The 12,282-nt window shown below is 43.8% G+C and overlaps 1 protein-coding gene across 2 annotated transcripts in view; it reads left to right on the top strand.

Annotated features, from left to right (window-relative positions):
* LOC137349278 (zinc finger protein ZFP2-like) overlaps positions 1–11,933 on the top strand; it is a 29,731-nt gene extending 17,798 nt beyond the window's left edge. The window contains exons 1-2 of one of the 2 annotated variants that reach the window (XM_068014809.1): positions 4,895–4,913; positions 9,204–11,933. In XM_068014809.1, the coding sequence (XP_067870910.1) occupies positions 9,548–10,474 (927 nt within the window). In that variant the 5' untranslated portion in view covers positions 4,895–4,913; positions 9,204–9,547 and the 3' untranslated portion in view covers positions 10,475–11,933. Of the gene's footprint in view, positions 1–4,894; positions 4,914–9,203 lie in introns of those variants that run through there. The other variant, XM_068014808.1, reaches the window with a different exon arrangement.
* The last annotated feature ends 349 nt before the right edge of the window (positions 11,934–12,282 follow it).

The following is a 12,282-nucleotide window of genomic DNA, read 5'->3' as shown; positions in this document are numbered from 1 at the left end:
TCCTAAAATATTGCACTAGGTATGACTCCAACCAGTAGAGATTTTCCCCCTTGATTCCCATTGACTCGGGTTTTGCTAGGTCTCCTTGATGCCATTTTCAGTCAAATGTTGCCTTGTCGTCAAGGGCAGTCAACTCTCTACTGACCTCTTGAGTTCATCTCTTTTGTTCATGTTTGGACCAAGGCTGTAATGAGGTCAGGAGTCGAGTGGCCCTGGCGAAACCCAAACTGTGCGTCAGTGAGCCGGTTATTGCTGAGCAAATGCTGCTTGATAGCACTGTCAACGATCCCTTCCATCACTTTGCTGAGGATCGAGAGTAGACTGATAGGGCGGTAATTGGCCAGGTTGGATTTGTCTTGCTTTTTGTGTACCAGACATAACTAGGCAATTTTCCACATTGCCAGGTTGATGCCAGTGTTGCAACTGTACTGGGTTACGACCAAGGTGGGAGGAGTGCACGGTTTATTCTAGTCCCACTTCTCCATAGGTCACAACATATATTTAAATTTTCCCACTTACAGATACGGTCAATCATATACTCTGTTTTCCTAGAATAAAGAACACCAACCAGGTTTCTTTAATAAACAACAAAATTATCAGTTTATTATTTTTATATATCACAAGTCTTAACCAATAATGAGGTAAAACATACACACACAGATTGAAATGAAAGCTTTTTTTTTACCTTAGCCCCTCTCACACACATACATACTCCGGTTAACTGGAAAAAATAAAAAGGATTTTTGTTTACAGTGCTGTTAAAAAGAAAACAAAACAGATAGTAGGAGGTTCAATTTAAGAATTGTCTGGGCCTCCTTCTGTCTCATCCTCACTATCCCTTTCATCCTTTACTGTTCCTACTACCTGACATACCTGTGCTTGCTAATCCACCTCCCGGTGATAATATTGTTTTAACGTATTGATATTACACAGTCGATTCTTTTTCCTGTGATTTTGGGTGTCAATCAAATAGTTTACTTCTCCGATTCTCTGGACCACTTTATATGGACCACTGAACTGCACTTTCAACGGTTTGCCCTGTAAAAGTAGTAATATTAAGACTTCATCTCCTGGTTGAATTGTTAGGGTCTTAGCCTCCTTGTCTGCCTGTTTGTTCATAGTTGTTTGGGAAGTTTTAAGGTGCTCCTGGGCCACTTTGCAAGCTCTCGTGAGACATTTCCGTAAAACGGATAACACAGATGATTCGTCCTCTGTTGTAAAAACCTTTAAAAAAAAATTTTTTTTTTTTAGAGATACAGCACTGAAACAGGCCCTTCGGCCCACCGAGTCTGTGCCGACCATCAACCACCCATTTATACTAATCCTACACTACTCCCATATTCCTACCACATCCCCACCTGTCCCTATATTCCCCTACCACCTACCTATACTAGGGGCAATTTATAATGGCCAATTTACCTATCCACCTGCAAGTCTTTTGGTGGTGGGAGGAAACCGGAGCACCTGGAGGAAACCCACGCAGACACAGGGAGAACTTGCAAACTCCACACAGACAGTACCCAGAATTGAACTCGGGTCGCTGGAGCTGTGAAGCTGCGGTGGTAACCACTGCGCCGCCCTTTCTTTAATTAGTTTTAGAGCACCTCTTATCTCATGTCTGTGAACTAATTCAAAAGGACTAAAACTTGTAGACTCATTAGGTGAACCCTGAGTAGCAAACCAAAGAAATCCTAGCCCTTTGTCCCAATCGTGGGGATATTCATGACAGTATGCCCTGATCTTTGTTTTGAGGGTCTGATGCTACCTTTCTAAAGCTCCCTGTTTTTGTGGGTGGTATATTGAAGATTTTAACTGTGTTCTACCCAAATTATCCATAACTTCCTGAAAAATTTTATACATAAAATTGGAACCTTGATCCGACTGAATCTCAATCAATAATCCACATCAAGTGAAGAACGGGGGTAACTTCTGTACCACTACCTTAGCAGAAATTGTTCTCAAGGGAATGGCCTCTGGGAATCAAGTATCCCTATCCATGATAGTGAGTATCTTTTGGTGTCCCACTTTTGTTTTCAGTAAAGGTCCTACACAGTCTACCAACACCCTACTAAATGGTTCCCGAAAACTGGTATGGGAATTAGAGGTGCCGGATTTATGGCAGATTGCGGTTTTCCCACAACCTGGCACGTTTGGCACGTTTTACAAAACTACATCACGTCCTTGGAAAGACTTGGCCAGTAAAAATGCTGACTTGTACGTGATTTGGTCTTCCGGATCCCCATTTATCCTGCTATAGGAATTTCATGCGCTAACCTTACTATTTCCCGGCGATACTTAGGCAGTACCATTATCTGATGAACTACCGTCCATTCTTCGTCTGCAGGTCTGTGAGTGGGGGGCGGTCTCCACTTCCTCATCAGAATCCCATTTTTAAATATAATAGCCTTCTGGAACTCCTTTTGCTTCAGCTTCTGTTTGAGCTGATTGTGGCACTATATTTAAATCTGGATCAGCTTGCTGAGCCATGATCAGAGAAGACTTATTAAACATTTCCTTTGGATTATCCAAATTCCCAAAGAAAGTTTCAGATATTTAGCTGTCTGTCTGTGATTCCAATTTTACCTCCGACAATGAAACTTGTTTAGCCATTGCTTGGGTTATTACACATGAAAGAAAAAATCCTGGAACTCTTTCCTGTAACTCTTTAACTTCACTTGGTTTTTCCGTGACTACTGGAGAAGCTACTACTTTCACTCCGGCCAAATAATTCCCCAGGAGTAGGTCAACTCCATCTACTGGCAAATTATGAACAACTCCTACAGTTACCATTTCAGACATTAGGTCACACTCTAGGTGCACCCGATACAAAGGTACGGGTATATATTCCCCACCAATACCATTCACTAAAACTTCAGCATTCAGCGCGCTATCTGGTGGAAATGTTATGCCTTTCCTCAGCAAGAGAGTCTGGGTGGCTCCTCTATCCCTAAGTGTAACTAGGTTTGCCTGCCTCACTTGACGGAAAAGGAGTTACTTTTCCTTTCAACGAAAATTCCCTATAAGTCTCAGGTGTCATGCACAACCCCTGCACTCACATTGGTTTTTGTATTTGGCCTTACAGCTACAGTTAGAGCTACATCCTGATCTGTACTCTCAGTCAGGGCCTCCTCTGCATTGGCTTTGTGTACCCCAATAAGTCCCATGGGTTTACACCGCAACCTCCAGCATTCTGCACGAAGATGTCCCACCTTGTGACAATGATAACATTTAGACTTGTGGATCTGCCACTTGCAGCATCTTCCTTTCTGGCCTGAGGAGGTGATCCTGGGGCATTCCCAGCTGCCCCTTCTTGTCCCCTTCCTTTCACACCCACACCTATACTTCTCGGGTTTGTGGGGGTGACAGACAAAGGGTTTAGGCATATACACAAGCTCATAATCATCAATTTCCACTGACTGTCTGGCTGTTAAAACCTTCTGGTTCCCTACATGGGTTCTTACGAATGGAGGGAGTGCATGTTTAAATTCTTCCTGGAGAATCAGGTTCCATAAAGTTCTCGTACATGGCTTCCATCTTTAGTGCCCGTACCCAAAGATCAAAATTAACTTGCTTTACCCTCTCAAATTCTATACAAGTCTGCCCAGACAATCTCCAGAGGTTCTGAAACTTCTGTCGGTAAGCTTCGGGGACTAACTCGTACACAGCAAGAATAGCCTTTTTTGCCATCTCATAATCTGGAGAAGCTTCCTCAGAAAGCATGGTATAAACTTCACGAGCTTTGCTTATCAACCTGCTTTGCATAAGCAGTGTCTAGCTTTCCTTTGACCACTACATCTGTTTGACTATCTTTTCAAAAGAAATGAAAAATGCCTCTACGTCCCTTTCCTCCAACTTGGGGAGGGCTTGTACAAATTTAAACAGCTCTCCACTGGATCCTGGACTGGAGTCAGATCTTTCCTCACCGGAATTTTCCTTGAAGTCAAGGCCACCCTTTTGACTTAGTTCCAGGTTCAACTTCCCTTTCTTCCTTTTCTCTTTGAATTCAATTCTTCCTCCTGCTCAAGTTTTCTTATTTTTTTTTAAATTTTTCTTTGTCAAGCCTAAGATTGCCATTTCCTGTTCCTGCTCAAGCTGCTTCATCTGTAACTGAATTTTAGCTAATTCAGCTGCACTACCCTCTGGTTTGCTTTCTTTGTCTTCCAATTGTAAACGTTGTGTTATTACTTCAATTATGTCTGCTTTCTTTGCTCCTGGTTTTAACTCTAACCCCAATTTTGCTGCCAATGCTATTTTAACCTTGGTTAAGCACTGCAGACCACTCAGGGATACATTCTTTGTCTCCAGAAAAGTTGCAGCAACTGTTAAAGACAGTCTGGTGGTGTAGACTTTATTACACAAGAAACCTGGTTCTTTTTATTCTTCCTTTTTCAATTATTATTACCCCACTTACAACTGAACGTCATTGGCGTAGGTTTATCCCGCACAAAGCCCCCAATTATATGTTACGACTGAGGCGGGAGGAGTTCACTGTTAATTCAGTCTCACTTCTCCACAGGCCACAACATCAATTTAAATTTTCCCACTTACCAATACGGTCAATCATATACTCTGTTTTGCCTGAATAAAACACACCAACCAGGTTTCTTCAATAAACAACAAAATTATCAGATTATTATTAAACAAATCTGAACGAATAATGAATGAATACACACACAGATTGAAATTAAAGTTCCTATTTTTATCTTAGCCCCTCACACACACACACACATGTACACACATGCGTACATAACACCAGTAAACCAGAAATAATAAAAAGGATTTTTGTTTACAGCACTGTTACAAAGAAAAGAACAAAAACACTTGGGCTGAGTACTTGACCTTGGTTTTGGTTTGGGATCCCAAATGCGTATAGATGGCTGTCACTGGAATCTTCCGAGAACGGTTCTCTCCAGGTGATGTTGAAGATCAGTTTGGGTAGACTTTCCAAAAAATGCAGCTACAAAGGCTTCAGAGAGGTCTTACAGCAGAAATGCGGCAGCAAGGGTTTCAGTTCCCCCACATTCGATACGCAGGGTTTCTTCAAATACAGTTGGAAATAGGAAACTGACACACTGGATGCAGGGTTTCTTTTCAAGAGAGAGAGAGAGAGAGAGCTGGGTGGTCATCTTTAGCTGGCAAAAACAACTGGCTTTTGTAACAACTCAAATGGAAACTTAAAAGCATTCAAGAAGTCAAGCCTCCTGACCTCTATAAATCTTGACCTGTCACTTCTTTGTAAACATTTCCCAAGTCAAAAACAACACCTGCTGTGTGAATATCCACAGACTTCCACAAGCCAAATCCAGGAACCGTCTGATGACTTCTTCTGATGTTTTAAAAAAACACAAAGTTCAGCATCTTTTCAAGATTCCAGATGAATCAAGGTGCATAATTCATCTATAAGTTCTTAAACATATTTTACAAAAAAAAGAAGCACTCCTGTAACAACTGGAACAGCTTGGCTAGGGGTGCGGCTAGCTGTGGAGCACAAGTCTTCAGTACTATTGCCGGAATGTTGTCGGGGCCTATAGCCTTTGCCGTATCCAGTGAATTCAGCCATATGTTGATATCGTGTGGAGTGAATCGAATTGGCTGAAGACTGGCATCTGTGATGCTGGGGACCTCAGGAGGAGATCAAGATGGATCATGCACTCGGCACTTCTGGCTGCAGATGGATGCAAATGCTCCAGCATTGACTTTTGCACTGATGTGCTGGACTCCTCCATCGTTCAGGATGGGGGATATTTGCGAAGCTTTCTCCTCCTGTCAGTTGTTTAATTGTCCACCACCATTCACATCTGGATGTGACAGGGCTGAAGGACTTAGATCTGATCTGATGGTTGTGGAATTGCTTAGCCCTGTCTAACACATGCTGATTCCTGTTTGGTATGCAAGTAGTCCTGTGTTGTAGCTTCACCAGGTTGGCAGCTCATTTTTAGGTATGCTTGGTACTGCTCCTGGCATACTATCCTACACTCTTCATTGAACCAGGGTTGGTCCCCCAGCTTGATCATAATGATAGAGTGAGGGATATACTGGACCATGAGTCATAGTATCATAGAAAGTTTATGGCACAGAAAGAGACCACTTGGCTCATCGTGTCTGCGCCAGCGAGAAAATGAGCCACCCAGCTTAATCCCACCTTCCAGCATTTGGTCTGTAGCCCTGCAGGTTACAGCACTTAAGGTGCATATCCAGACTCCTTTTAAATGAGTTAAGGGTTTCTGCCTCTATTACCCTTTCACAGAATGAGTTCCAGACCTCTACCACCCTCTGGGTGAAATTGTTTTTCCTCATGTCCCCTCCAATCCTTCGACCAATCACCTTAAATCTGTGCCCCTTGGTAATTGACCGCTCTGCTAGGGGAAACAGGTCCTTCCTGTCTATTCTATCTAGGCCCCTCATAATTTTATACACTTCAATTAAGTCACCCCTCAGCCTCCTCTATTCTAAGAAAAACAACTCTAGTCTATCCAATCTTTCCTCATAGCTGCAACTTTCGTGCCCGGGCAACATTCTTGTAAATCTCCACTGTGCTCTCTCCTTTGCAATTATGTCCTCCTGTAATGTGGTGACCAGACTACAAATACTCCAGCTACAGCCTATCCAGCATTTTATACAGTTCTAGCATGACATCCCTGCTTTTGTATTCTATACCTCAGCCAATAAAGGAAAGCATTCCATATGCCTTCTTCACCACTCGATCTACCTGTCCTGCCACCGTCTGGGACCTGTGGACATGCACTCCAAGGTCTCTCACTTCCTCAACTCCTCTCAATATCCTCCTGATTGTATTCCCTTGCTTTGCTTTCCCTTCCCAAATGCATTCTCTCACACTTCTCCGGATTGAATTCCGTTTGCCATTTTTCCTCCCACTCAACCAAACCATTGATATCATTTTGGAGTCTGTGGCTTTCCTCTTGCTAGATCTGTTCGAAATCTATCCCATTTAGCATGATCTTAGTGTCACATGACACGATGGTGGGTGTCCTCAATATGAAGATGGGATATCCGGGACTGTGCAGTGGTCACTGGTTAGCACCGCAGCCTCACAGCTCCAGTGACCCGGGTTCAATTCTGGGTACTGCCTGTGTGGAATTTGCAAGTTCTCCCTGTGTTTGCGTGGGTTTCCTCCGGGTGCTCCGGTTTCCTCCCACATGCCAAAGACTTGCAGGTTGATAGGTAAATTGGCCATTAGCAATTGCCCCTAGTGTAGGTAGGGAAATATAGGGACAGGTGGGGATGTGGTAGGAATATGGGATTCGTGTAGGATTAGTATAAATGGGTGGTTGATGGTCGGCACAGACTCGGTGGGCCGAAGGGCCTGTTTCAGTGCTGTATCTCTAAACTAAACTAAACAATACTGTCATTGACAGATGCATCTGCAACAAGTAGATTGGTGAGGACAAGATCAAGTATGTTTTCCCTCTTGGTTCCCTCACCACCTGCCACATACCCAGTCTAGCAGCTATATCCTTTAGGATTTGGCCAGCTCAGTTAGTAGTGGTGTTACTGAGCCATTCTTGGTGATGGGCATTGAAGCCCCCTCACCCAGAGTACATTCTGTGCCCTTACTACCCACAGTGCTTCTTCCAATTGATGTTCAACATGGAGAATCATAGAAATTTTATGGCATAGAAAGAGGCCACTTGGCTCATTGTGGCAGCGCCAGCCGAGAAGCACTTATTCATCAGCCAGGGGGGTGGGGGTGCAGTAGGTGGTGATCATGAGGAGCTTTCCTTGGCCATCTTTGACCTGATGCCATGAGACTTCATGGGCTCTGAAGTCAACTTTGAGGACTCCCAGGTCAACTCCCTCCCAACTGTGCCGCCACCTCTGGTCAGCGGCAGGACAGACCCAGGGCTGGTGATGGTGGTGTCTGGGACATTGTCTGTCAGATATGATTCCATGATTATGACTATATCAGGCTGTTGTTTATCTAGTCTGTGGGACAGTTTTCCTAATTTTGGCACAAGCACCCAGATGGTGGTAAGGAGGACTTTGCTGGGTTTGCCATTGTCATTTCCAATGCCACGGTCGATGCTGGGTGGTCCATCTGGTTTCATTCCTTTTCTTAGACTTTATAGTGGCTTGATACAACTGAGTGGCTTGCTAGGCTATTTCAGCCACATTTCTGTGGGTCTGGAGTCACATGTAGGCCAGACCAAGTAAGGATGGCAGATTTCCCTTAAGTACACTATTGAATAAGATGGGTTTGGAAACAATAGTTTCATTGTCACCATTAGACCAGCTTTTAATTCTAGATTTATTAATTCAATTCAAATTTCACTATCTGCTTTGGTAGGATTTGAACCCGTGTCCCCAGAGCATTAGCCTAGGTTAAGACAGCAATTTGTAGGTCCAGGATGTGCAGGGACCATGTTGGGGGTGGGGGTGTCACTCTGGCTGCCGGTCTCTCTTCTGTGGTCTTGTCCATGCCCAGGTGGCCCTGGAGAGGGAGCAAGCTTGATACCTTCCACAACCAGGGCCCCTCAGGATACAGAATGGCTTACTGACACTGGTAACAACATTCTGGTTTAGTTGGGAAGGTTCCCTTTGCTTTCGGCACTTTACAGCCTTCTGGACTCAACATTGAAATCAACAATTTCAGACTATGAACCTCATTTTGATTTTTTTTTTATACAATGTGTCGGTGTTAAACTTGTTTTTCATGTTTTTGCTTTTGAACAAAGCTGTTCATTCTCCATTAACATTCTCTCTGGACAAATGTTTTGTCTTTTTACTGCAACTATTGGCACTCAGTTTGCCTTTTGTTCCATGACATCTTTGTCATTTAATCTCTCGTGCCCTCTGCCAGATCACAGACCTTTCCTTTTGTTCTTCTTCCACCAACTCCACGTTCACTTGCTCAAAACCTATTGCATTCCGATCCTTTGCCAGTTCTGAAGAAGGGTCACTGACCTGAAACGTTAACTCTGCTTCTCTCTCCACAGATGCTGCCAGACCTGCTGAGTATTTCCAGCACTTTCTGTTTTTAATTTCAGATTTCCAGTATCTGCAGTATTTTGCTTTTATTCCCTTTGCTTTTGTTGGAACTTTGTTGCTTATTTTGTCTTTTCGTTTGACTGGACCACGTTTTGGGCAAACAGGAGAGGAAAGAATGTTCCATAGAAACTAGAATTGTCTGTTCTGAACTTCTACCCTGTACTGACAGTGATGACTTTTGTAAACTCCTTTTACAGAGTATTAGAAGGCGAGGATTTGCAGATGGCAAACTCAAACCAAACATCTGTCTCAATTCATCAGGACCTGAATATCATCGTCCTTTGAATGTGGAAGGAGAAATGTTTGTCTGTTTTGTCTGTGGGAAAAGATTTCAAACATCAGTGTGACTGGAAAAGCACCGAGACACACACAAACCCGAGTGAGAGTGTTCCAGTGACTGACTGTGGAAAGAGCTTTAACCAGTTACACAGCCTGAAAAAACATCTCCATTCACAGCGGGGAGAAACCATACACGTGTTCTGTGTGTGGACAAGGCCTCAACTGATCATCCAACCTGGAGAGACACAAGGACACCTGCACCATGGAGAAACCATGGAAATGTGGAAACTGTGGGAAGGGATTTAATTGCCCATCAAAGCTGGAAACTCATCGGCGTACTCACACTGGGGAAAAGCCATTTACCTGCTCCGTGTGTGGGAAAGGATTCAGTACTTCATCCCACCTGCCGACACACCAGCGAGTTCACACAGGGGAGAGGCCGTTCACCTGTACTGAGTGTGGGAAGGGATTTGCTGATTATTCCAACCTGATGACACACCAGCGAGTTCACACCGGGGAGAAGCCGTTCACCTGCTCCAAGTGTGGGAAGGAATTCACTCAGTCATCCAGTCTCCTAATACACCAGCGAGTTCACACTGGGGAGAGGCCGTTCACCTGCTCCGATTGTGGGAAAGTATTTTCTCAGTCATCCAACCTCGTGACACACCAGCGGGTTCACACTGGGGAGAAGCCGTTCACCTGCTCCAAGTGTGGGAAAGTATTTGCTCATGCAGCCAACCTGCTGGCACACCAACGAGTTCACACTGGGGAGAGGCCATTCACCTGCTCAGAGTGTGGGAAGAGATTCAGTTGCTCATCATACCTACTGAGACACAAGAACATTCACAGTGATGAGAGACCTTTTAAATGTTCTGAATGTGAGAAGAGCTTTAAAAACAGGTATGAAATGGTGAGACACCAACGCTCTCACACTGGGGAGAGGCCATTCACCTGCAGTGAGTGTGGGAAGGGATTTATCCATTCAACTAACCTACTGAGACACCAGAAAGTTCACACTGGGGAGAGGCCGTTCACCTGTACTGAGTGTGGGAACAGTTTCATTGAGTCATCCAACCTGTTGGTACACCAGCGAGTTCACACTGGAGAGAGGCCTTTCACCTGCTCCGATTGTGGGAAGGGATTTTCTCGTTCATCCAACCTGCTGACACACCAGCGAGTTCACAAGTGACTGCAGGAGTTGGGTTCTGTTGTTATTGCTGCTGTTAATCACATCCAGGGCTGAACCCTGTTCATTTTGATGATTAAAGAAAGATCTGCATGTATACAGCACCTTCCACTGCCTCAAGACTCATTACAGAAAATGAAGTACAGTTGAAGTGTAGTCACTGTTATAATGTAGGAAACACAGCAGCCAATCACACACAGCAAACTCTTTGGAGTGGGACTTAAACCCACAACCTTTTGACTGAGAGGTAACAATGGTAACAACTGAGTCACAGTCAGGGTTCATTTGTGTTGATGTGAACTGGTGTTAGGATCACTGGACCTTGTAACATGATTATATCTTATAGATTGTGATTTTTTTTTAAAGTACACAATGGAATCCAGGAGGTCAGCTGACCTCACCTCCACTCTGTAAAAGGTTACCAGGACAACAGAGGGAACAGATCAAAGACTGTTTTCTGAAGAACAGAAACTACAGCACTAACACCTGATGAACAATGGGTTTCACCCTCCCAGACTTTTGGATTGTAAAACAAGGAGTCAGCCATTGAGAACATGTAAATGAACCGGCAGGTGGTAACACCTGGGGGCAATGGAAAGGCCGAGTCGCTTTGTGAAACTAGACTTCTGGTCTTTGTATTTTGGAGAAGAACAATCAACTATTGAATTCTAGGACCAGATAAATTTAACCAACTTTCTGGAGAAAAACAGGCTGTAAGGAATGAGCCATCACGTAAGGAATCAAGCAGGCTGTAAGAAGAGAACCCATCAGGGGTGAGGCCTCAAGGAAAGCTGTAAGAGAAGGCACCCAACAGGGGTAGATATACAGCGAAAGGCTGTGGAAACTTGAACATTTTTTTTGAGAGTTGAAGTTTGCGGAGGTGTTAAGGGCCCACAGGATCACCGGAAGTCACATTATTCACAGATGTCCAGGTCAGAAGTGCTTTGAGAAGTGAGCGAAGGAAAATAAAGTTTTTTGTGTTGAAAGGTCTGGGAGATCCAGCACATTGAACTGGGAGGAATTTGGAACTTTTAACAGCAATGGATTTCATCATCAAAAAGGACTGTGTAATGTATCAATGTGGTGCGAGATTTTCAAATGTTGAAGAAGCAAAGAAAATACCTTTGATTGTAATTTGGATTATTAGCTATTTACAAAGTGCTATTTACTTAATTGCGGATTTCTTTTAGTTTAATTGTTGTAATAAAAGACTTAAAAGTGAAATCTTGTGTAGTTTGTTACATTGTTCTGGGGTTCATATCTCATATTTTTCAAGTTAACGATCTCTGAGGTTGTAACAGCTGGAAAGTGGGGTTAATCTGGATACCTCTCACAGCTGGCACAGACAGTGGGCTGAATGGCCTCCTATGCAGTAAATTTTTGATGTTTCTATTTTGACAGTTTGTTGGGGTTTGCTTCTGCTGATGTGAATAATCCCTGTAATTTGGCTGGAGTTCAATATTCTGGAAAAATGTTAAATAAATCAGCTTTGTTTTAAACACACTGTTGTAGATTTTTCTCTTTCCCACCTGAGTGTTTAGCATCACCTGGCTGGAGCTCAGAAAGGACAATCTGGGGGAAGGATCGTACGGCAGGAACAGAACTTCAGCCTGAACACAGTCCTTCAGGATCACACTGAGAGGGACAAACGGCACTTTGGTCTTTCTCGTCTCTCTTCACTGACAGAAAAGTCCCCATGTGGGTTAATCCTGAGGCCTGTAAGAAATGTGTCCCAGCCGCTCTCTTCCATGTTAGAGCTCCTGGGCACGGAACAGAAGGCTCCTTTACAACTGTGTTTAGAGTCAGGAAGA

This window comes from Heterodontus francisci, chromosome 34 (genome assembly GCF_036365525.1).
Source record: "Heterodontus francisci isolate sHetFra1 chromosome 34, sHetFra1.hap1, whole genome shotgun sequence".
NCBI classification, from domain to species: domain Eukaryota; kingdom Metazoa; phylum Chordata; class Chondrichthyes; order Heterodontiformes; family Heterodontidae; genus Heterodontus; species Heterodontus francisci.
Note: the sequence above shows the minus strand (reverse complement) of the source record. Positions and strands in the feature narration are given on the sequence as shown.